The sequence below is a fragment of the Zootermopsis nevadensis genome, unplaced genomic scaffold (genome assembly GCF_977971745.1).
Source record: "Zootermopsis nevadensis isolate Lab colony 2312 unplaced genomic scaffold, Znev_1.0 Znev_ptg000012l, whole genome shotgun sequence".
In the NCBI taxonomy this organism is placed as follows: Eukaryota; Metazoa; Arthropoda; class Insecta; order Blattodea; family Termopsidae; genus Zootermopsis; species Zootermopsis nevadensis.
The window spans coordinates 7,102,439-7,129,783 of NW_028259144.1; the positions used below are offsets into that span (position 1 = coordinate 7,102,439).

Genomic DNA, 27,345 nt, shown 5'->3' on the forward strand with positions numbered 1-27,345 from the left:
TGGTCTTATGCATATCGAGATACGAAGAAATAGTACATTCGCTGAACATATTCCTCATTCATTTAATTTTATAGTATTACAGAAAATAAAGATTTAATTTATTCACCTAAAACTCTCAGGAAGAGTCCGATGAAGTAGGACGCGAGGCAGCCGTATGTGTTCACACCTTGTGCCCAGTGGATGATAAGCAAAAGTTGAGGGAAGAGAATTACGTAGATCAGGTCTGCACACAAGTAACTGAAACAAGGAAGCTATTGCTACAGTAGAGTAGGAATACAGAACTGGACTGTTAGGGATTCTGTATGCTATAAATAAAATGATGAATACTTGATGAAAGACTCCGGGGTCAGAAGCCATGTCAGGTAGCTCAACAGAAAATAAACAATATCTTCTGCCAACGTTTCGAGAACAATCTCTACTCTCATCCTCAGCTTGTAACCCGAGAGTCTTTCATCAACTTCAGTCACTGCAAAAGCTTCACTTTATGATAAATACTTGTTTGTTCTTTTTAAAGGTGACAAAATAAGGTTTTACCAAAGTTGGGGGGGGGGGGGGGGGGGAGAAAATTATTTTTAAGTTTTCTATGCAAAAACAAACTTGAAAATGTTAAAATAATATTGTTTTGAGAAGAGAAAAGCAAAAGTCACTGCATTAAAAATTAATGTCCCATTGCCCACATTTTGTGTTTTGTGCAAAATGTTCACAATTGAGATTCAGTAAACCTTTGTGACAGTTATGCCAAATGTAGCGCTACACTCACACTTTATAAAATCTGAGACGATACTTACGACAAATAGTACACACTACCAACTGTCAGTGCAGTGATGGCTCCCAATGTAGCAATCACCATAACTGAGATTCTCAGGACCCACAACATCTCACGGTCACCAGCCTGGAGGAAGAGCGTCAGTAAAAGCACGAATGGATAAATGATGCTGCATGATACAAGTAATTTTAGAATGAGTGTTAGTTCCATTTGTTTATGAATGTCTCATTTAAAAATAATGGTCAAGATTGTAAACACGTGGAATGTACTGTAAAAACATTTTTATCAAGATTTCTGGTTCTCAGATCAGTGAAGATATCGATTTTGGTCTTCTGCGACACCATCTGTTTTGTAGGTGGTTACTAAAGTTTTGGAGAAACATAAAAGTCCATCTTCTGTGTTGAAGTAGAGGTGAAGTTTAACCCTTAAGATGAAGGCAATATGTTCCTCTGAAACATCAGTAACCATCTATAAAATACATGGCATTACATCCCAGAAGCCCAAAACTGACAAATTTCTTTGTATTAAAAGTGTTTTTTAATAGTATTAATTAATGTATGTTTTCAGATATCACAATCTGAATTCTGCTGCAACGAAACAATACTTTACTGTCGATTTTAATGTCCAGATCAACAGAACGTGATACAATGACATTGCAATACATACCTTAGGCCTGAAGGCAGCTTTGTATATGTTTCTGGAGAACATGGAACTGGAGGACAAGATGCTTGCATCAGCTGATGACATGACAGCAGCAGAGATAGCTCCCAAACCAAAAAACGACACCCACTGCAACGAGAGAAAGGATTATGCCATTAAGCACAATGAACCGAAGGAGACAGTTCCACTGCTTCATATTAGTGATCTATGGTTAGAATTCAGGATAGAATATGGTATGGTCCAATAACATTCAGTCCTTGCATTCCTGCAATATTAATTTCATATGAAGTTACTTATTGTGAGGAGGGATTGTGTTTCTCTAGAACTGCAGCTGCTAACAGATCCATTGTACAGCACGAGTGAAATTATATTAACGGGCAAAGGATTTTTATTATAGCATTTGTGTCCATACTGGCTCTGCGTTCCACCCAGGACCCTACCCAATGGGTACCAGTGGTCTTTTCCCCGGGGGCAAAGCATCGCTGAGGCGTGATTCTGACCACACAACCTCATCTAGTACCGGGGTCAAGAATGAGTAAGGGCTTCATGGCATGTACGATGACAGATTTACTTTTGCAGATATCACTAGTACCTTCTGAAATTAAGCTGATATGAATGATAAACCAATAAAACAACTATATACTTGCATTTGGTGTAAGGTAGCGGAGAACAAGAGGAAGAATTATTTCGCCTTCTGAATCGGAAACATTCCTCCGAAAACCTTCAACATTTGCCCAATCTGTAATGTTAAAAATATAACCAAATTAGTTTCAATCTTGAAAACAGTCACCACTATGCATTATTTGCATAAACTGCATAAAGTGAAATCATACTGTAATGGGGTAATTCTGCATATTCATCTGCATGTATCATTTTTGAAACCATTATTTTCATCAGGAAGATACGCCCAATTGTATTAAACCTTTCCTATCTCATACTTACGTCCAATGATCAACAATTTTTTTTTCATGTTCCTCTGGTAATTGTCAATCATTTCACTTTTCGCAGCTGCAAACTGTGACAACAAATTACTGAATGCTGAATGCTTTGTCTAGCATTTAGTGCCACATGGCACAAATAATTACTAATCCTTGAAAAGCAGAACACAGTTATAAATTATGGGGTTTAACAGTTCACAGGTAATAAAATCCCTTAGCTTTAATAACAGAAAGAAAATTCTGACAATGTTATAACTAAAAAGTTTGTATTTCACATGAAGGCCCTATTTAAATGTCGTCTTACCTGTGCTCTTGGCGACAATTCCGATGAATGCCGGAGGAAAAGCCATAATTACGCAACCAAAGAATGAGACAACAGACAAAATTTGTGCACTCTTCGTTGTTTTCATTGAAAATATTCTTTGAAAATATCCCTGCAAGAATATAATGCATCAGAATATGATTATTCACATGCAAGCTATCAACTGCATCATAACACGCAACATGTTTACTTATAATGACATAGATATTTCAAGTTGTATGTAACTTTCACACCCAAGACTTCATGAGCCATTAGTTTTTATTCTGAGATTGCAATTTCTTCAGAAGTAAAACTATAGAATTAATTCAGTAAAATCATTAGAAAATATTTTTATTTTTTTATTTTATCCAGTTTTTGGTGCAATATTGTAGCAGAAATGAAGACCAAAGAATGGTAACAGGCAGAGACCTACACACGAATTCAAGTTTCCACAAAATCCACAAAGTTTTATGAAATATGTTCTTCACTGTAAGCTGACGGTTGAATTTCATGTCAGTCCATATTGTTCCACTATAAAGCCCATCTGTAGTGTAATTAGTTTTGTAACAATATATACGTATATTCAATAAATGAACACAAGGAAAGCTTTGAGCAACATATCTGGAAAATATGTGTTCTCCAAATCAAATTACATCTTTCTACATTTGCTGTTCTTATGAACAAGACACTAACTGAATTCAGAACTATTGTCAATTGTTCTTTTGTCAGAGACTAAGTGTATTCTTACACTGTACTTCAGTTACAATACACTTCATGTAATTACTTAAAAAGTTAATACCTGCCAAGGAATTCCTCCAAATATAAGCAACAGTAGAGAGTCAAACCATTCTCCTAAATCTGCTCTTTCCACTTTTCCAACCCAGTTAGTAGAAGACAACACATTTTTCGACACAGCTTCATTCTGATAAGCAAATGGAACTGATAGCAGCTGAAACATTGACCATGAAGAAAATAAATTCAGTGATATTAAATTATTTATACAATTCTTAAAAACACTGGAAGTGACTTGAGATTCTCACAGTGGTAAACATGTCGATGTTAATCTGGTAGCAACGCCATAAGAACTTGTAGTTAAATACCAATATTTCAGAACAACATACTATCTCCATCTTCAGCACTGAAAATGGAGACATTATTCTCTGAAACTTTGGTATTTACCTACAGGTCCATAAGGCATCACAACCCAAAAGATCAACACCGACACCTTACGAACACTGTTTCTAAATAACTTTTTTTATTTTTGTCCATTACTCTCTTTCAATACCACTTTCAAAACTGTAGAGGTCTGAAAACATCTTTCAGTGTATAAGTTAACCCTTAGGAATATCTATGGCAGCTGATGGTAAGCAATATCCATAGCCTATTTAAATATACAATGATATATAACAACATATTAATAAATTTCACTTCAAGAATACTTTACTGAAGTTCAACAGTGAAATGTGTAATAAGACTCACAAGCCCAATGACAATCAGAATTAGCTGAAGGACGTCTGTATAAGATACACTATAGAAGCCTCCAACTATTGTATAAGCAGCTGCAAAAACTGCACTGGCTATCACAGATATTCTGCTGTCGATATCAAGAATCACCACCAGCGAAGAGCCTGTAACATATATATAAAGTAAAATGCGATACAAACATTTGAAGTTTTTCTTTTTGCAAGGAAATTAGTTTAATATCAACATATACTACACTTACTACACTAATACCAATAGGTGAAAAACAGATTGTTGGCATGAATATGGCTACCGCATTCTGGAAAGTGACTATATTAAAAAATAAAATGTAAAGTTTCTCTCTCAAAGTTTAGTTTATACTAATTAGATAACTTATTTAATAATAATTGTACATTCAGATGGCCAGACAGATGGGCATAATGAAAATACTAAAAGCTTGTACAACATCAAACATCCTCCTCAGGCATCTTAATGCCTGCACGGATCTAAGAATCCTCTTTTCAATGTCTTCTCCTATTCTTCACCACACAGACTAATAATTTTATGTTATCGTTGACCACTTGTCTTTGCCCTGTCTGTAAGCACAATCTTGCTATATCTTTCTGCATGTAATAATCTGTTTGACAATAGTATTAACATACATTTGTAACATATATTAGTATTTATTATTAGGATAATTGATTTATTTTATTTTATCATTTGTTCTCCTTCTACCATTCTTTTTTCTTGGACACTCCATGTCTATTTTAATTAGTCGTCCATTAACCCACATTTGTAATCACTCGTTATACACAGGCATTTTCCTGGACTGCCTTAAAATACCAGTAGTACGACCGCTGTACAAGAAAGGGGACAAAACCAGTATGACAAATTACAGGCTAATTTCACTTTTAACTACTTTTTCTAAATTGTTTGAAAAGATTATGTACAATAGATTAAGTCATCATACTAATGCTAATAACATATTAGTCCCAGAACAATTTGGCTTCAGGAAAGGTGTATCCACTGAAGATGCAGCTTTCAAACGAACAGACAATGTGCTAAAATCTGTTAACCAAAAAATGCATGTTGGAGGAATTTTCTGTGATTTATCAAAAGCTTTTGACTGTGTAAATCATGAAATTTTGTTGGATAAATTGCATTTTTATGGCATTCAGGGAATAGCAGCGCAATGGTTCAGATCCTATTTAACAGATAGAAAACAAAAGGTCGAAGTAAAAGCACCTAAAAGCAAACGAAATTTTTTCTCAAACTGGGGAACAATAAAACATGGAGTTCCCCAAGGGTCAATTTTAGGGCCCTTGCTTTTTATAATATACATAAATGACCTTCCTCCAACAATAAAAACAATAAAACAATAAATACTTTAACAGAACCCATAATATTTGCTGATGACACAAGTGTCATAATTTCTAATAAAGATTTTGATGATTTCTGTTCAACATCAAACATAGTTCTGTCTCATATGAGTAAATGGTTTACTGCTAACAAGCTGGCCCTAAATCTAGATAAAATGAATATAATAAAATTTATAACAAATAACTCTCCACAATGTGCTTTAAGTATTGGTTATAATGGGAAGTATATACAAGAGTCAATAAACACAAAATTCTTGGGTTTGCAAATTGATAATCACCTAAATTGGAAAAATCATATTGATAAACTGATACCTAAGTTAAGTGGCGCATGTTACGCAGTTAGATCTCTGTTGCATGTCAGCAACACTGACACACTCAGATCAGTATATTTTGCATATTTTCACTCTTTAATGAAGTATGGAATAATTTTTGGGGGAAATTCATCAAACATCAAAAAGATATTCACTTTACAAAAGAAAATTGTTAGATTAATGGCTGGTGTCAAACCTAGGAATTCATGTAGAAGTCTGTTTAAGAGATTAGAAATCTTAGCTCTTGCATGTGAATACATATTCTCGTTAATGAACTTTATTGTAAATAACCAAGAACATTTTCAAACTAAATCTGCTATACAGTGTCAAGACAAGGAACAAAAATAAGCTTCATAGACCAATTGCCAACCTCTCATGTTTTCAGAAGAGTGCATATTATGCAGGGATCAAAATTTTCAACAGTCTACCATCAAATCTCACAAGTCTTGTAAATAAAAAGGCACAATTTAAAGTAGCATTGAAAAGATACTTAATTACACACTCCTTTTACTCTGTCGATGAATTTCTAATGTTTACAAGTAAGTCGTAATTTATCTATTGTATATAATGGGTGGGTTTATTTGTAACTTATCTCTACTTCATGTGAACCCTTTGTTTGTATTTTTGTGACATTTATATGACTTGTATTTGTATAACATGTATTGTATTATTATGACTTATTCTACATCCTATTGTCATCTGACTAACTTATGGATCCATGGAATGTAATAAAGATGGATGGATTTCTCAACAACATATTTTAATAACAATGTTATTAATATTTTCTTTCAATCAGAGTAATAGTTAATCAAAGTGCAATTGATTAAACTTATCTGTATAAATGTTTGCCTTTTAATTTTTAAAACTGACCATGTGATTTTATTTCACTTTCTACATATTTTAATACATAAACAAAATGTCTTACAATGAAGAAGAAGAAGAAGATATGTATGATCTGAAGCTCTCACAGCGACTAAGTATAATAAATTCTTCCTGGTCTACCAGTCGGGTAAGGTGGCTTAATGAAGAAAACAGTACCCAGAGGACAAAGATGGTTCTCGAAACGTCAGTGTTTTCTTCATTAAGCCACCTTAAACGGCTGGTAGCCTGAGAAGAATTTATTATAAGAAGAAGTTGTTCTACAGTTTAATGTCTAGCACAAACAAGTTTTTCCATTCATCAACAAACTTTACTCACAACCATTAAAAAACTAATTTAGTAAATTGTCCCTACAGGGTATACTGATGCATTAAAACTTGCTTTAAAATGTCCACACACACACACTTTCTAGAGACTTCATTGGTAACTCACCTAGGGCGTTCAGGATAGAGCCAGTCCAGAAAACATCACCACACAATGCTGGTATATATAACAGGCCACCTACTTGGCTTCCATACTTCTGCTGCATGGGATCCAGCATGGTGACGTACCGGGCTTCACGCATCTGGCGGACGAACAGAAGCATGGCTGCAACATCAAGCCCTGGATTTAATGTTTCTGGAGTTTGATAAATTTAATTTAGCAACTAGCAATTTACTCATTTCAGTAAAGTTTATTTTAAGAAAAATCTGTATATATTTGTTTAAATCTTGGCAGTCTGATCACAATAAAATTCCTATTAAATATTAAAATATTACTATAATTAACATTTAAATATTTAAAATATATTAAAATGATGTTCTCTATCGAAATGTTCGATTTACATTAGAACATCACTTTTTACACGACATGTTTCAGTTCTAAATGAACCATCTTCAGGTGTATAAAATTATATAAACTTAAATATAATTTCTTAAATGCAACTTTTAGCCAGATGTTTATCGGATATCAAATGATGGTCTCTTCCAGATTTTATTGTATTTTAATATCGTATTCGAAGTTGTTCGTATACGAGGTGCGATCGGAAAGTTTCAAGACTGTGTCAATAGCGGGCGAACCGGATGTAGTACGAGCTTCTGCCGCTAGGGGGTGCGGCCTACATTCATAGTGAATCAGTGTGCCAGCCGGCATCATCGAATTAGCATTTGTTTCTTAGTTACGGGCGTTTTGGAAGTGCATTACACCGACCCTCCTGCGATTTCGGAATGGCGTGTGCATCAAATTTTGCCAAAGACTCGCCAAAACGGCTACGGAAACCTATGAAATGCTAAAGCAAGCATTTGGGGAGTCCGCAATGGGTCGTGCACAAACTTTTGTGTGGCATTCACGCTTTAAAAATGGCCGAACCTCTGTCGATGATGACGAGCGTTCTGGACGACCATCTTCGAGCACAACGCCCGAAAATGTTACGAAGATTCGGCAGGCCATTCACGAAGATCGACGTCGTACCATCAACGACTTGTGCGACATTGTTGGGATAGGCTATGGGACCTGTCAGCTGATTCTAAAGGAAGAACTCCACATGCGACACATCATGACAACGCGCCAGCGCACACCGCCCTCAAAGTTCGGCAGTTTTTGGCCTCAAACACCATGGCCGTCATCCCGCACCCTCCTTATTCGCCGTGTGACTTCTTCCTCTTCCCAAAGATGAAAATTCAGCTAAAGGGAAGGAGATTTGAGACGATAGAAGAGATTCAGGCAGAATCGCAGATGGTGCTTGACAGGCTGACAAAAAAGATTTCCAGGGATGCTTCCAGGCTTGGCAGCGGCGCTGGGATCGTTGTGTTCACTCCCAGGGGAACTACTTCGAGGGTGATGGATGAATTTAATACCTGAGATAAGTGTACGGGTTTTTATAGGCGCAGTCTAGAAACTTTCCGATCGCACCTCGTATATGTACGTCGTGTTTAACATGATTTTGTGTGGGTGGATGGTTTGTTGTTGTTTTGTATCGGCCAGAAGTTGTGGAGGAGTCACGACCGTCTGGAAGTATTGCCGTGTTTGACTCCTCCACAACTTCATATATATGAACAACTTCGAATACGATATTAAAATACAATAAAATCTGGAAGAGGTCATCATTTGATATCCGATAAACATCTGGCTAAAAGTTGCATTTAAGAAATTATATTTAAGTTTATATAATTTTATACACCTGAAGATGGTTCATTTAGAACTGAAACATGTCGTGTAAAAAGTGATGTTCTAATGTAAATCGAAAATTTCGATAGAGAACATCATTTTAATATATTTTAAATATTTAAATGTTAATTATAGTAATATTTTAATATTTAATAGGAATTTTATTGTGATCAGACTGACAAGATTTAAACAAATATATATTTATCACAATATGACGCAACATTATCATCTCAAAAATCTGTATATTATAATGCAACACTCTCTTTCCGTACCACCTGGGTGTCCTCCGCTATGCAGTAACCTTGTGGGTGATTACCACAAATATCTAACTATTCTGTTCGGTGTCAGACTCAGTTACGCAATGAAGAATTTAACCGAATTAATTAGTATCATTGGTATACTTGTGTTAAAGATGATAATATGTTGTAAGCAGTAGATACATAGTTATGTTGACATAATCTGAAACAGGTCTTTTACCGTATCACAATTAACTTTATATTGTATAGGTCTAAATTTAAAACTTGACAGTACTGATATGTTCCGACGAACCTTATATTAACGTGTCCTTTTTTCAAATTAATCGGACTTCGAGTTTTGTGGTACATGTGCATAAAGTCTTTCCTTGTCATTCTGGTCAGAAAACCGGAAGGGAAAGACAATTTGAGAGACAATGTAAATATCTTGGATAAAGATCCATTGAGCTCCAGAGTCTATCTGGACACAAAAAGACTTACCTAAAATAATACTGAGGCTATACCCTATTGGCACTTGGCACCATGCTAATCCTGTAGTGAACATAACCTCAGCTGTGCCATTGATGTAGGCTCCTCCTACCCATGTTGCTGAAAGATGAATTATATTCAGAGGAATGCACAAATTTATAGAACTATTACACACGCAACTAAAACAATCACTTATACATTTGTTATAGGTATTAAATGTAATTCTCTTGAATTAGGTAGCATATACTTCGTTTCACTGTCTGTCATTTACTGCCTTTACAAGATCCTGAGACCTTACATTTTTCATGTCAATTAAATTACACCTGGGGTCAGAAGTCAAGCCATTCATTGAAAAAAAAGGCAAAGAAAGACACTGTTATGTTTAGTTTAAACAGATATTTAACTGAAAATACAAATGATGGTAGAAGAAGAAATAAAAGAAAAAAGAGAAAATGAATCACGAGGAAAAGGAGCAGAATTATCAGAAGAGGAAAGTTAGGAAAAAGGAGGATCAAAAATAAGAAACAACAGGATAAGAAGAAGGAAGAAGAGGAGGGATGGAATGATAATGATACACTGATAATAAAGTGAACATAACCTAACAAAATGACATAATTGTACCATAAACAATAACCTACAAAAAACATTTTGTTAAAAGACAAAATATATACAGCTCATCCAACAGATTAAGGATATGTAGTGTCAAAATTAACAAATAACCACTCACATATTTTAGCCACTGGCATCACAAGAACTGGATAACATAGATCCAGATACCAAATTACATCATGACATCCAAAAGTTCTAAAGATCCATCTGGTCCAATATTTATGTAATAAAGGCTGTAAATAAAACTTCTTGATCAGTCTATCCTTAATTTGGAATGAGACCACAAAATATTCAAATACGAACAATAACAACAATGAAGATAGCTGTCTTCTGGGTTCGGCAATTGCCCTGATGATGGAGACAGAAAGTAACTCTGAAACGTTGGTAAACGTCTACCAGACTACTCTGCGCTACAACCCAGAAGACAGCTAGCCATCATGAAAACCTCAAATCCTAATCAATAATAATAACAGGTGTGAAGATAAAAGAAATTTAGAAGAATAAGAAATGTTGTCATGCACCTATTAACGTGAGGAATCCTACAACGGTGCCGATGCTCCTGCCAGCCAACATGACTTCTTCTTCACCATGGTTTTTCTGCTTGGTGCCTGCCCAGATTCCAACCCCTAGCATCGCAATGTAGAAAACCACAATGCCAACAAGTCCCCAGACATAAATAGCCATTTTGCTAATTAGTCTTGTCCTGAAACATGCAGTTTTTCATCTGAACTGTCAGGAGAGGAAGAAATTACATGACGAAGAATTTTGTAATTCATGTAAGTTACTTATTAATGAAATCAAGCGAGATTCAAACAGGCTAACTATGTCGCTAAAGGATACAAGAAATTAATGTATACATTTCATTTTAAACTGTCTCTTAGATTGCACATAATGTTTTATACAATTTGTGCAAAGTGTTTATGCTAACCGTTATCTTCAACTTTAAATGTGAAAGAATATGTGTAATCCACATTCAAATCTACTGCCCAAAATATAAACTTTGATTCCTAGCAGCGATACTTGTAACTATCGATAACGTTTATAAAATCACGGTACACTCGACGGACACGCTGGTGTGTAACTTCTTCAAACGCCAATACCTCGAGACCTATGTAAGATAGAGAATATATAATTTCATGTAAATTAAAGAGTAAATAAACGGCTTTTTCTACATTATGTTTACTTTATTCTATAATGCATATTTTACACATTGTTGAAATAATTACCCGAAACATGTAATAACTATACCCTCGTTCCTTAACTTCAACCGCTTGCCACGTCTAAAGCGTAAGAGTTAGATCTGGACATATTGCGAGTGAAATACGTAAATAAACACGAGCTTTTCAAATTTGCAAACAGATTTCAGCTAACTCTTACGGTTTAGGAGTTTTGGCCATTTATTTGTTAACAAAGAACGGTTCTAGAGTGAGTGTGTTGAGTACATGACACAATGCATAGATAAGCTGTCGGCGGATGACGTCACGTATAGATAAGATGTAAAGGTATACATTTATATGTAAATAAAATTTTATTTCAGTACAAATATACTTCTACAGTTAAACGTTATTCAACGTTAACTAGAGAACCGTGGTTCCACTGTCAATTGTTTTTTTTTTTGGGGGGGGGGAGGATTTCACAAGCAGCGTGCACGGCAATGGTTTTATTATGAATTTCTCCTTGAGTCTTGGAGACAGCATAACCACTACACTCGATATCCTTGATATAAAGCCTGAAGCAAATATCCAAGTTCGTTTTCCTCTTCTCGGGGTTTTCGTAACTGAACTTCGTAGAAACACTGTTGCAGACCAGATACATGTAGCAGTAACTTCCTTATTCACTTCATCGATAATTTATACAACCCGAAGTTTCGACACAAGGAAACACCGACTATCATATCGAATCGATTAGCTAACTCCAGTACGCGTAATTATTCTGTTGTACTTGATACGTCGCCTGTTTTTATCTAACCCTTTTCATCCGAAGTTTGTCTAAATAATATTTAAAAATTCAGTCCAGACCGAAAAGAAAACAAGACTCTTCACCATTAGAAAGATCGCCTAGTTGATGCTGTTTACACTGGGAATTATATGAAATCCATAAATATAAAATGAGGAGATATACATTTGTAATCAATTCACAGTTGAGATGTGTGCATATTTTTACAGAGTTTACCTCCGGGGGCTTCCCCGGTTTCTCCGTGGCATCCCAACAATTACTCCATTCACACACAGAAGAAGGCAATGGCAAACCACTTCTAAATCATCTGCCAAGAACGTATATGAACAGGTCCCAGTCCGAGAAAAGGATGGAAGGATCCTGTTCATATGGACCTGTCGTCAGACAGAACACTAAATAATAATAATAATAATAATAATAATAATAATAATAAAAATCATATTTTGTATTCAATATTTAATGTATTTTGCCTTTATCTATGACATATCCAATATCAGAATATATTGATTTACTTGACAAATGAATGAATGGACTCTCAGGTTGAAAGGAATATAGTTAACAATGGGCCTAGTGTTATTTTATGAGCCCCAGACCTGGAAACACGAATGACATGCCGACGTGCGGATCACAAAAGTCACTTTAAGTAGTAGAATTGTTTTGTTACCTCTCATTGTCCAATTTCATTGTTTCAGGACCTTGAATCTAATTTACCTTTTTCATTGTGTGGGAGATTCTGCAGGAAAGAATACAGGAATCAATGTTTTTCGAAAGAGAAGGTGACATTATAAGAATTGGTGTTTACAGTTACGGTTGATAACTAACTGGCAGGTTTTTAGGTCGGATTATCTGGTTTCTGTATGAAATGTAGGCATGTCGGGAAATATTTACTCAGTTAATTACCGGAATAATTAGTCAACACTTTTTAAGTTAAATGAATTCTTTCGGTTTGTTTAATCTCATTGCTGGCCACTGTAATATGCACATATTACACAACGCTACCAAACATGGACTAAAATTACTATCGTTTGATATTGAAATGTTTACTAAATTATTATCCAGTGTAAAGAAAATTGATGGATTTTATTTCAAATCACAACAATAATTTTTAATGCTTGAAAATTGCTGATGAATCTTATCTCAATGATTTCCAGATGGGGGGGGGGGGGGGTCGATCTGGTTACGTACTGCTTCCTGTGTTACGTCACCCATACTTCTAGTTAATTGAACTCGGTATATATGGCTGTTCAGCGTCGACTGACTCATGATCAAGTACAGTAAACTAACGATAAGAAGCATTATTTTATTTTTTTAAAAGCAGGAATCACAAACGTGGAAACTAAATTAACGTAAGACATCGATAAAACATCACACATTTCCACAATCTTCACTCACAACCAATATTCGCATTTTTCCAATGTTCTTTAACGCGCATTGTACTCGAAGCATAAACGTGTTTTACCTCAAAATATCTTGCCTTCCACGACGTCTAATTACATCCTATTTCTTTAATCACTTCTTGTCCTCTTTAACTTTGCACTGTAGGCCTGTGTTTTAATTAGCACTGTTAATATTAAAGTAATAACCGTTCACTATAATACGGTCAGTTGAAATTCAAAGGTGAATATAAAAATGGCTGCCTGCTGGGTCGTTGCGCTGTGTAGTATGACTAAAGTTTACCGACGTTTCAGAGGTGCTTACTGCCTCGACCATCAACGTGATTCCTAATGATGGAAGCAGCAAGCACTACTAAAACGTCGGTAAACATCTGTCAGACAACACGGAGAAACAACGGGCATATGTAACTCGTCCAAACATCTAAATTCGTTTCTTCTGCACGGTAACTTAAAGGTCAATGAAACATGTTTTGTTTATGTTATATGAACTAGTTTCTAGAGGAGGTCAGGGTTACTTATAATCAGATGTGACGTGAATTAGCAACCGTACGGAAAAAAGGTTCGTATTAACTAAGAGAAACTTTGGGAGTTCCAGGTCATTAGGTTATGGCAATCGAGGGAAACCGTTGGTACTTGTTCCAAACACATCGTCCAAATCTGAAGATTTATGTTTATCTGAAACTCTGCACTCGAATTCCGGTAGAAGCCTTTTTTAATCCATAAGTCCAGACCGGTTATGTGTTCGATCCAGTCTACAATTATATGGATACAAAAAGCTTTATCTCCAGGGCAGTAGCAGACGGAGAATGAAGCTAGAAGCTCACACGACTTCGGAATTAGCCAATGCGAAGAGAGAAGAGCACAATTTTTTTGTTATTTTGGAGAACACTGATATAATATAAGCGTAAGGGAAAATCCCCGCAAAAATATTGTAATAAGACATATCTGGAGATGCAAAGTTTACAATCGCGTTATTGCACAAAAATGCACTGCTCCATTCTTAAATTTAAATTTAACAAAACAATATTAAAATTATTGTAATATTAATAACTGGCGTTTTATAAACTTAACAATGAAATTAAACTAAAACTATTTAAAAGCTAGTAAACATCTTTAAAGTAAATGTCAGTTGTACACTTTAAGTTAAATAAAAAACAGTTTCGCTTCCTGCCCAAACCATTATTTTTTCTTTCTGCGGGAGGCGACAAAGATACGAACAGCCAGTGCCAATTAGCAGTAACGAAAAGTTTGCCGAAAACTGGTTTAATATATATATATATATATATTATTGAGTGTTCTGTCTGACGAGAGGTCCATTCTTCTGCCCAAAAAGAGCTCACCAGTTTTCCCTATTCTCAGCTTCTCGTTTTAAATCCTGAAACTTCATCTTTCCTTGTTTCAGATCGTCGGTTAGCTGTATCCGCCTTCTTCCCAGTCCTCGCTTTCCTTCAACCTGGCCTTCGATGCTATCGCTCAGCAATCCATTCCTTATCATAATATGTCCCAGATAAATATATCACGTAACAAACGTATCTTTTTTTTAGAAAACGGGCCTATCTTAATGACATGTTGGCCCTCTTACGCCGCAATAAAACAAGTTTTTCGGTAAGTAACTCGTGGTAAATTCTTACACGTGTCAAGCCCAATACCTCTGCTTCTAACTAGCAATAGCAAAACAAGGCTAACACACGTTATATAGTCGTAATTTTCAGCGGGTGGTTTGAGACATCACTCGAATGGATAGTAACAAGAAACATCCTTCACGAGACCAGTTTTCACACGCCATGTTATTATCTTAGTCAACCGTGGAACGGTAAGCAGCATTCCTTCGAAAAAGCGACAGGTGACATTAGAATTTGAAGATGGCTGTCTTCTGGGTTGTAGCGACTTGTAGTCTGGTAGAAGTTTACCAACATTTCAGAGGTCATCAGGACGATAAGAGCAACTAACATTAGAATTTAGTCAGGGATTCACATATTGCGCAAACACATAGATAATAGTAAATAAAGTGGAAAAGTATTAAAATACAGAGACGTACTGATTGAGACACAGCGCATTTGGAATCTGAAGGCAAAGAAAATAAATAAAATCACTGGGGCGACTGGACGTGCATTCAAATCACATTCATAGTAGACACTCCAGCGTGAGCTACAAAAGACAACCATTCTGGGAACAGAACATATCTTGAGGAAAGTTTCACTGCAGCATTTAAGAATGTCAAACGTATTTTTCAGAAGCTACAGGGGCAAATCTTTACCTCGACTCATGAATAGATAGTATATTCTGTAATAGAATTATAAACTAACAGGAATAAATTAATTACAGTTCTAATACCAAAATATCTCGTTAAGACACCTGATATACGGAAGATGTCAAAACATACCAAGAACTGGTTTCAAAAGAAGGAACTTCAGAAAAGAATTTTTTTAGTAATGTTTTAAACAATTCTTGATAACCACCGTTTTTAACCTGTAAGTCATATAATTCAGTTATAAAAATGCAACATTTGCTTAATAATAAATACGAGAGACCGTCATTAGATAATAATGACAACACTAATCATGTAACCCTTAAATTTCTCATTTGATAGATTAGCTTATCTATTAATAAAACTGCTGTACTCCACAAGGTCAACAAACTTCACATTTTATGTCACGTAAGTGAGAGATTCAGCATCTGTAAATACGGTGTTTATATGTGGAGTTCCGAATGAAAGAACAAGAAACCATTACTTCAGTTTACTGCATCAATAATACATTTACCTGCATCAAAATCCAAAAATATTGTCATTACAGAGAACTGCAATGTGAATTTAGTACATACGGGTCATACATAGCAAACCAGTTACGTAACTCCCACAGTTACTTTGTAAACAAAATTTAAACAAAGACCACACTGTTTTTCCCTATCATATTGTATAACAAACAAGCAATTTGTCACTTGGCGACTTTCATTGTTATGTATGCCGGACTCTACAGTGATGTTCAAAAAATTACGTTTGGGTTACTGAAAATAAGAAACTGGATTTTAAATTAGACCTTCCAGAGGTCAAAAACTCTAAATAACTAGCCATTTAAATATGATTTTACCCTATTCCCAACACCACATTTCTGTACGATACATTTTAATAATGGATAACACTAATCTTGCTCAACTTGGTAAACGCCAGACTACAGTGGACGCAAAGTAATTCCAAGGTTAGATAACCGTCACGGTTCACGAAAGGTATTGAAAGTCCGCGAAGCGATAGCACATGACTGAGATATATTTCTGTCCTACAGTGCGCGTATGGGTTAAAAACATGTCTGCTTTGTTATTCGTATTATTTTGGTTCACAAAGTACAGTTTTGTGTAAAAATCTGTGTATAAAATTCCACTGTCTGCGTGCACAAAAATGTTTTCAGTTATATTATTCTCAAAATCTGCACCATAGTCTCGAAAGTGATATATTCTCAAAAGATTTTTCCCATTAAAATATTGTATTCATTTAATTTCTTCCCCATCCGTGCTACATGCCATAATTTCCCTTGATTTTATCACCCTAACATCATTTTGTAAAGAGCACATATTATGAAGAAGCTGATTGTGTAATTTTCTTCGCAGTCTTGTTACGTCACATTTTTTTTATAACGTTCATTAAGAGTTTATTATCCATCGGGGAAATACCATCTTCCCTTATTACACAAAATAAAAATAGACAGAACAGAAGAAAATTGTCTGTGGTTCAGTGTTGCATTAAAACGCTTAGTTATGTAACGTGGAAAATATGCAGTTTGGATTCCTTGTGACTATTTATGCATTGCCACGTGTACTACAAGAATCTCATAATCGACGATGTAATATCCTGTTGTTGATCGCAACGTCTGAAGCACATTCTTCACGAAGTAAATACGCAGCCGATTACAAAGATTCACACGTTGTGCAACAAAAGTCCAAAACCTAACCTAACCTTACAGCGTACAGCTAGTTTACTTTTCTTTATTTAGATTTATTTTTGCCTGATTAGACGAAAAACATAAAATAATATTAATAAATTATCTGACACGTGTGACTAGGTTTGACGGCAAAGCAAATGTAAATACATCCATATCTGCTGGAAGACAAGTGGTTATCGCAGGAGTTGATAAGGTCAGATTCAATTTCGAGTTTTAATATCGATCTATTTTTGATGCATTCGCTATATCGCACAGAATATTAATTTAAACTGCTCAGATGTATATTAATCAACTACGTGTTTTAAGATTTCTGTGTGGTTCTCTTGCAAGGGATAATTGGAGATTGGTATCGAAATATCCTGAATTTAATATTGAAAACAGAATTTCTATTGTCTGCAAAACAAACAGTTCTCTAACTTCAGTTAACCAGCAAACAGCTGTAGTCAATGTTATCATTCACATTAACAGTCAGTCCTACAGCACTGGCAAAGCTACAAGATTAAGGAATAATGTATTTATTTGTTCACTGGCATTCTAATACGAAGGTTCCGCGTTCTAATCTGAGTGAGAACATTTTATTTGCAGAAAATACGTATTTCGGAAACGTTTATTTTTTTCTTAAGTAAACTGCTTACTACTCGCTCACAATATTCAGTACTGGGATAACACAAATATGTGAAGCTGTCCCGCTACACGCCATGTAGGCGCTTGGGGGGAGAGCTGGCACTGGAGGGGGGTGAGTGGTCAGCATCATGCTCCGACCGTGCTTTACCCCCGGGAAAGGACCCCGGTACCCATTGGATAGGAGGCTAGGTGGGCCCCAGAACCGGTCTGGATGCAGGGGCTAGAGGAAAAATCCTTAGACCCTGTCGGGGATCGAACCCCGTTTGCCCAGTCCGTAGTACATAATAATTTAATGCCTGACATTATGGATGCTTCATTCTGATATTAGATATGTTTGTAATCTACTACCAAAATGAAGTTCTGTTCGTATCCATAATGTCAGGCTTTGGAATAAGTATCGAAGATTATACTGTTAAACAACGTCAGTTGCCTTGGGCACTTGTCATCAAATTAAAATGTTTCTGTCATCCAGTATTTTTATCACGATGTATTGAAGCTTTTTCCCCTAAGTTTGGTAAAATATATTATAAAAGAGACCACTTGCTGTTAATGCTTATTTATAATTTCCACGAATATACTTCACGGAGGCGAGGTAGCTGAGTCAGTACAGAGCCTGGAAGACCAGGGTTCGGTTTTCGACGGAGAGAGTAATTTTTATTTTCGCCACCGTGTCGAGATTGCCCATCGAACCTCACTTAACGGGTACAGGGGCTTTTCACTAGAGTACAAAAATCCGGGTGTTCAAGTTGAGTATTCAACTCCGTGTTTACTGTCGAGATTAAATCATATGGAGGTACACCTCAACTCCCCTATGTGGTGCTTATGTAAACTGTAATACACCATTTCTTTGCTTAGTACACAGGAACAGCTTTACATTTCATCAAACACTTCACGATAAACTAAAAATTAAAACTAAAGCATCACTGTCTACTTTTGTTCGCCATATAGGATGAGTATCTTTTGATGAAAGCGTTTGGTAAATGACAAGAAGTGGTTCAGATTTTCAGCATAATGTACGAGTAACGAATAAGCCAACAAATTATCCGTTACGTATCTATAATCTTATGTCTGAACAAATTGTTTTAAGGTATTTATACTAATAGATCACTCGTAAGCAATCTTAGGACAACGACACAATCAGAATTGGCTCCCGTAAAGCTCCCACCTCACAAATTCGTGAGTTAGTCGTCAGTGTTACCATTAGATTAAATGTAGGAAATTAAAAGGTTTGAGGCCAGGTCGTGCTCCATTGGCAAAGCTGAAGTTCATTCAGTGTTCCGTAAAATCCGTAGTTAGTTCAAAGTTGGAATGAGGACACATTGACAGCTTCTTCATATCATAAAACTACTGCAAGCTTTAAAAATACTGTACTTGAATTCAGGTCAAAGCAGCAAACATCTGACCTCCGTCGTACAAAGGCGTCACATTAATAGCTAGTACACGGATACGTTCATATTGAGTGGCGGTGGAATGTAACGGATTTACCTGTACTGTTACCAACGAAAAAATAATAAATACATGGAAAACAACTAACGAAAACTTTACTGGAAATATTCATACTAATAAACTCCAAAGACTAAATTCCCTACAAAAAAAGTTTAAGAAACCATATGCAAACGTTTGGGGACATAACAATAAATGTAATACCAAAATCGAACCAAACTCGACATTTCATGAACGAATATATTGAAAATCACATACACTTCGTTCTTCAAAGCACTGTAGTGATTATACATACCAACTGTTTTAACATTTAACAACTCTGAATTTCTTAAACTGTGTGTATTGATGCATTTAACACAAGTCTCGCAACAAACAGCGATTATTTACTTAAACACCATTAACCAATTTTTCTCTTCAATGGTAGAACTTTGTCTTCTTTGAGGTAGAAGCTTAACTTTTAAATTCAACCGAACTTTTAATTATTTAAATAAGCTCCGTGCTCGAAAGCGTTAATTTGAATGATAAAGCTATTAAAAAAATAACTTACAAACCTTCCTGAAGAAAGATAACACTAACACTTTTGGTCCATGTAGTTTCGGCTGTGAGCGTCTGTGGATTGTGATGGTACTTCTACTGCTGCTAGGCTTAAACCACTATAACCTTGTCCTAGGACCCACATTCACATCCACTGGTTCCCGAGGACACTAGTCGGCAGGTAAAATACCGGCGTATACACGGGCTGATGTCACGCGTGTGTGTAACAACAGTAAACCCCAATCACAACTATCGTTATAACCGTGACCAGAGGGCGTATGAGTGAAATGTGTTCCACAGGAGACAGAACTATACAATTGCGATGTTTGAACTGAATTGTACTGACAGCAAACCACTGATGTTGCAACACTGTTAACCATTACCAGTCGTTCGCTTGAAACAATTAAAACACTTTAAAACTTACATTATCTACTCAAAATCTAAAGTACAGGCACTTGTAATCATTCATTGGAAACACTAACAACACTAACTACGAGGTGCGATCGGAAAGTTTCCAGACTGCGCGTATAAAAACCCGTACACTTATCTCAGGTATTAAATTCATCCATCACCCTCGAAGTAGTTCCCCTGGGAGTGAACACAACGATCCCAGCGCCGCTGCCAAGCCTGGAAGCTTCCCTGGAAATCTTTCTTTGTCAGCCTGTCAAGCACCATCTGCGATTCTGCCTGAATTTCTTCTATCGTCTCAAATCTCCTTCCCTTTAGCTGAATTTTCATCTTTGGGAAGAGGGAGAAGTCACACGGAGCTTAGAAAGGAAGTTGGGGTCGGTTCTTGCAAGATCTTTGAGCTCCTGACAAACGAGAAGTCGATTCTGCTTCTGGTCCTCAGACAGGATGCGTCGCATGTGGAGTTCTTCCTTTAGAATCAGCTGACAGGTCCCATAGCCTATCCCAACAATGTCGCACAAGTCGTTGATGGTACGACGTCGATCTTCGTGAATGGCCTGCCGAATCTTCGTAACATTTTCGGGCGTTGTGCTCGAAGATGGTCGTCCAGAACGCTCGTCATCATCGACAGAGGTTCGGCCATTTTTAAAACGTGAATGCCACACAAAAGTTTGTGCACGACCCATTGCGGACTCCCCAAATGCTTGCTTTAGCATTTCATAGGTTTCCGTAGCCGTTTTCGCGAGTCTTTGGCAAAATTTGATGCACACGCCATTCCGAAATCGCAGGAGGGTCGGTGTAATGCACTACCAAAACGCCCGTAACTAAGAAACAAATGCTAATTCGATGATGCCGGCTGGCACACTGATTCACTATGAATGAAGGCCGCACCCCCTAGCGGCAGAAGCTCGTACTACATCCGGTTCGCCCTCTATTGACACAGTCTTGAAACTTTCCGATCGCATCTCGTATTCTCAGCAAAAACAAGAGACATTGCAGTGGCAGAAATTAAAAGTGATTATCACGTGACAATATATTGGACAAATAACAGCCCCCAGTTTCATATTTGAATCCTACAATTGTATTTACGTCTCAAATGCAACGCTGCATTGTTTAAAATTGGTACGGCCATAAACTCATCTGCTTCGTCGCTCGATGCACATTTGTCACACACTTCCTGTGTCCAGAAATGTCGCTGTCTTATTCGGAACTATTGTGTCAGGAGAGGATTGTTAAATGCTTAATTAACAGTAGCGAGTGATTTCGATGCGAAATAATGTTCGAGAATGAACACACGTTTTACTAGTAAATACGCCATGTTTGCGTGAACAGAGGCCTAGCAACAAGCATGACCTTGAATCGAGTGTTATAGGGGATGTTGAGACAGTTTATTACACGTGTGGGGATCCATTCCTGATTTTTTTGTATCGTAGTGTGGAATTGTGGTATTTTAAATGGTACACTCTGTACCTTTGATGTTTGGTGAGAGGGGCGTTAAGTCAGTACAAATTACGTTTGAGTAAATCCCCCTCCCTTACACAAAGGATAAGACACACTAACATTTATACTTAGTTTGAAATTCTATTAATTATTCGGTTTTGTCCGTCTAATCACAATTATATTTTTTAAATTAATTTAATATTTGATTCACAATATGACGCAATTATACTATCTTTTGAAATTCTATATTTACTAAAATCATTACGATATTGATCTACACCCCAAGCTTTGCTTTTAATGTTTACTTGAACATTTTATTACTTTGAATCACTGCTTATGTTAATATTTACTAATATGCAATAGAAATATTAGTAACTTTGAATCGGTACATAGAGAAATAACTGTCATAATACATACTAATGTGCTATTTCAGAACTTCTTGAAGGACCTGAGGGAAACCAAGAGTCTTAATCGATTCTCAACGGGGTTTACAATCCTAAAACTTTAAGAATGAAAATCAGACGCATTGTAAACGTTGTAAAGCTTTCAATTTGTGGAAATTAATACCAATAACATCAATTATTGTAATATTTTAAATTTAGAGTTTATATAGGCTTCTATTCCCTTCTGATCCAAGGACCCATAAACGTAAACTTTATCATCCCTGTAAGTCTAATAAATTCTATTCACTTTACATGCACTACAGACCTGTCAAAATTCATTAGAAGCCTTTGTATTTTTAAATATCCAAGGTTTTTGTACATACGGTAACAACACTGCTTACATACGTATCAGGCCATTTAGGTCGTGGACCTTGGCTGTAAGACTCGGCCTGACAAGGATTTGACATAAAAGTTACGTAATATTCTTTGCTTGTTTTGTGGCTCACTCCGTAACTAATTCTCTAAAAATATTACGCAAAATACAAAATATAATGCTAATATAGTAAGCCGTTTGCACAATAATGTTGGCTTTCAAGACACGTAGCATAGATCTAGGTTTCTTTTTTGGATGTGATCCACAGTAACAAGACAATAATTTATATAGTCTAAATAGTCTAAAATCCTACATTTCTTAATCTGATACGGATTTGAAACTCTGGCCGGCTTCAGTTCAGAATATATAAATAATTACATGCTTAGATAATTGGTACTGCACCGATAAGCCATTGATTAGCAGGTAGGTAGGCCCTACTTACACATGACAACGTAACGAATCATGAGAAACTCACAGAAATACGATGGAATGTAAATATTGAGAGTAATTTTAATAGCCTAAAAATAATGCTGGTAACATGGGAAAGGTGTTTATGTTTCAAGATATTTGATCTATTCGATTTTTTCTCTACGGAATAGGTGGTTAGATATTCGACACATATTATGTTAGAAATTTAATAAGTACCTTACTTTTTATTTAATAATAAGATATAACAAAGTTTCTCTTGATTTTTGTCATTTACGCTTTAGAGGAAACATTCTTATGAACATAATTTGAGGTTGCCAAAAATTCAATTTGGAATGCTTAAGTATATAAAAATGTTTATTCTTCTTTATATGTTTTGTCTCAAAGTTTAAAAGTATACTGTCAACATATTTTTAAAGGAATCTGTGATAAATGTTTCTCATTAAAGAACCATATTACAGACAATTCCCGTTAAAATTCAACGGAAATAAAAAAATAGTTTTTCAACGATACCCCGTTTTAGTTGTTTGAAATGAAAACTCGATAAAGTGGGGAGCTACATAAACACATTTTTCTTGTCCGACAGACAACACCTATATTATACTGCCCCCTACAGATTTTAATCGAACTCTCGAAACTCGGACGATTACGACGTCTCAATCGAATTTGCAGCGACGGAATTATAGAACCAGCACAATTTCCCTCTGCAGGAATAAAACAGAACTATAACCGATTGCTATGTCTCAGTCGGAATCACATACAGTCTAATATTTCTCAACGGCAATATTTGTAATTTGCTGTCTCATTTCCTGTGTTGATAACGTCTTTAATTTACACATCACATGCGTTTTTCCCCCAGTATATCCGCAAGCTAATAATGTAGGTAGACACTGAAAATTACAATTACAATGTTCGCCGAAGTGAAACATTTTTCATCGTAAACTTAACGCCTGGGAAATTTTAATTATGCTGACCCGCCCAACTCGTGCTCCGGATAAGTTGCAGATACGCACGGCGAACCAGTCTCCAATGCCACGTTCTCAAAAGTAGATTTAAGATGTACGTTCAAGCGTCTCAGAACTTAATGTCTAAAAGATGGTTCCAATCGTGTTCTTTTCTTCATTGTATACTAACCATCTTATAATTTGACGCTGTATGATATGAGCGACTGAAAATGTCTCTAAATGAGGAATAAATTAACGGGATTTTTTTTTAAAAACAATCGAATAACTATTTAAGAAGACCCTATAAAAAGTTGTTCGGTGGTCGTGTAGGTTTGTGATCTTGTAATTCCTGCAGTCAACCGGAACATAAATCTCTTATCACACCTCACACACCAGAACCAGGAAAGAAACATTACAAGACAGACTAAGCGTGATAAGACGCAAAGGCCACAACATGATTTCGCTTCAAATAAACGCAAACTAGACTAACGTATTCATAATTTTTACATTATCCCTTCACTTTGCGGTAAGAGAATGTTAGATTTATCGCCTAACAGTTAATTATGAAAGAAATGACCTTCCTGCCGGAACAAAGACAGAACAAAGTATTCAGTTTTACACTTTAAAAATATAGTCGCTTTTCATTTGTAACTTAGTACATTTTCCGAGCATAAATATTGCTTTTACTCCGTTTAAGCATCTTTTGCAGATAAGTTCATGTGAACTTCTAAATTAAACTACCCAAATTAGGATTAATTATGAACCCATACGATTCAAAATCTTCTGTCATCTTTTACAAATCTGTAAGTGTAAAGAGTGAAATATACAAATCTCTTACTTTACCTTTAATATCGATGTCTTCTGGGTTGTAGCCTCGTGTAGTCTGCTATAAGTCTACCACCGTTTCAGAAGTACTTGCTGCCACCATCATCAGGGCGTTGCGGTAAACTTCTACCAGGCTATACGGCGTAACAACACAGAGCAAGATATCCAAATATTCGACGTTGTGAGAACCTGTAATCTCACCTATAAGTTTACCTGTTGGTTTATATGGGTCTAAAACTTGGTCTCTCACATTACGGGAAATTTCCTGAGATGCAAAGAACATTTGGAGCTAAGACGGAGGAAGAACCAAACAGCTCGACAACGTTACACTGAGATAGGCTTGTGTTCACCAAATATAATTATTGTGATTAAATAAAGGAATATGTAATTGGCGGGGTCCGCAGTGGCCGCGCGGTCTGAGGCGTGGGCCTTGTGGCGTTTGGTCGCTGGGACCGTGGGTTCGAATCCCACTCAAGCCATGGATGTTTGTCCGCGTGTTTCTGTGTTCTGCTGTCCTGTGTACAGGTAGAGGCCTTGCGACGGGTTGATCCCTCGTCCAAGGAGTCCTACAGAATGTCCATAGATCAAGCCAATTAAAAAAGTTGGGACCCGCAGTGCTCAGGCATTTGAAGGGGTCGTTCCCATTATCCCCAGTATATGTAATTGGCTGGACATGTGGAATGCGTAACAATTGAGAAATTCATGCAATGACTTAGATGTGAAACTTGAAAGGAAGAGAGGGTTTTTGACACCTAGGCGCAGATGGATATTATTAAAATGTACATAGAGAAAATGGATATAAAATTTGTTGCCTAAATTAAAGTAGTAGTTCAGGTGTAGGATCAGTGGCGGGCCCTTGTGCTAGCAGCAATGAAATTTCGAGATGTGGAAAAGTGGTGGGTTCTGGTGGAGACTGCTTTTGGCGGAAGTCTTTGGTCAGGGGTTCGGTTCCGTGTTAATGCTTTTGACAGAAATCGCGGTATTCAGTCGCCGTAAAGACGCTTTCGCATTTAATTTAGTTTGTAAATTAATTTAATAAATTTTGTACTTTAAATACGATTTACAAAGATAATCCTACAAAAATATTGTATTGCCGTTCAACACAAAAAGTTAATTCCCGTGAAAATTTTACGGGGCATAAAACGCTAGTCTTCAGAAAATCGTTAATACACCTATCGATGATTGCAGATCATTCTACTTACGTAATGGGTCTGCAACTATTACATTCTAATTTCGGCTTACTCTGCTGATGGAACATAAGTGATAAAACATTGGCACCGACACGCACTACGGAGCAGGAAGAAGGTCGCGCACATATCAGAATCTTCCGGTTGTCATTGCAAACTAATAGACCTTGAATTATCATTTCACGGTTTAAGTAACTTTAACGAAAGCGCAAAGTAGGAAAGGGATCCTGAACTTGTCATACTGACCATCAAATAGTTAGTATTGTTATTACTATGATAACTGTAAATGCAATGACCATGAAGCGAGACATTTTCTGCTCCCCTCGAAGTCAAATGACAAAACAAAGACGCACAGTCTCTTAAACTTTTAGTGAGTGTAACGAATGCAAGTTATGACAACTTAGAAAATGTATGCACGGCGTAAAAATTCTGGTCTATTGGCTGAAAACTGATACTTTACCATTGACTTCGGCACAGGTGACGTTAGGTGACTAACAGAATTTTTGCCCTGATTATGGAGGCAGGAAGGGCCTCTGAAACGTCTGTAAACGTCTACCAGACTACACGGCGCAACAAACCAGAAGATAGCCATCAACAGAATTTTTGTTTTCTTAGACTATAAGCTGGACGACCGGGGTTCGATTCTATACTATTATAAAACAAAATAAATATATTCTCTACAAAGCACGATCAATAATCATCTTGACGTTTTAGGTCAAAATAAGTTGTGGGTGACTGCAAACATTCATTACCTTTCTTCCGAAACTCCGCAGTGTCATTGTCCTGAGGAACCGGTTACAGCGAAGGTCGCCTGCCTTTCCTACAGATGTTAGCCACGGTGACAGAGAAAGAATGCATCTCTGATTTGCAGCGGCCCCACCCGAATTAAAACAATGAAAAAGGCCAGAAATTACTATGCTTTTCAAAGTTTCCTTCCGAAACAATGAATTGTATGAGAAAAACTGTTAATCCAGCAGAGAAAAGGACACCGAGAATCATAATAAACCCATAAAATACAAAAAATAAGAGTTTTGATTGTGAAGCAGGTGGGACCAATGAATTTCAAATGGTTAAGATGAATGAGTCCTATAAGTTCCTAATATCTTAATTATAATACAATATCACTTAATTAAAAAGTTTCATGGGTAGTTTCTTCCAATTACTTTTTTTAGTAGTACATTTTATACCGAAAGTCCATCGCTTCTTTATTCTTCCGTTGGTCCTGATTTTCGAACGTAACCACAGGCTATAATCACACATTTGTAGATTATTAAAAACCAAATACGGATATTTCCTGTGTGT

At 36.3% G+C, this 27,345-nt stretch overlaps 1 protein-coding gene across 5 annotated transcripts in view; it reads right to left on the reverse strand.

Annotated features, from left to right (window-relative positions):
- LOC110827049 (high-affinity choline transporter 1) overlaps positions 1 to 27,345 on the reverse strand; it is a 52,796-nt gene that overhangs the window by 1,965 nt on the left and 23,486 nt on the right. The window contains exons 1-11 of one of the 5 annotated variants that reach the window (XM_087347791.1): positions 20,075 to 20,383; positions 10,693 to 10,900; positions 9,575 to 9,682; positions 7,128 to 7,283; positions 4,145 to 4,293; positions 3,465 to 3,614; positions 2,669 to 2,798; positions 2,074 to 2,165; positions 1,433 to 1,555; positions 789 to 892; positions 107 to 237 (exon numbers count right to left, since the gene is read on the reverse strand). In XM_087347791.1, coding sequence (XP_087203917.1) covers positions 107 to 237; positions 789 to 892; positions 1,433 to 1,555; positions 2,074 to 2,165; positions 2,669 to 2,798; positions 3,465 to 3,614; positions 4,145 to 4,293; positions 7,128 to 7,283; positions 9,575 to 9,682; positions 10,693 to 10,855 — 1,306 coding nt within the window. In that variant the 5' untranslated portion in view covers positions 10,856 to 10,900; positions 20,075 to 20,383. Of the gene's footprint in view, positions 1 to 106; positions 238 to 788; positions 893 to 1,432; positions 1,556 to 2,073; positions 2,166 to 2,668; positions 2,799 to 3,464; positions 3,615 to 4,144; positions 4,294 to 7,127; positions 7,284 to 9,574; positions 9,683 to 10,692; positions 10,901 to 20,070; positions 20,386 to 27,345 lie in introns of those variants that run through there. The other 4 variants (XM_022058323.2, XM_022058313.2, XM_022058304.2 and 1 more) reach the window with 4 other exon arrangements.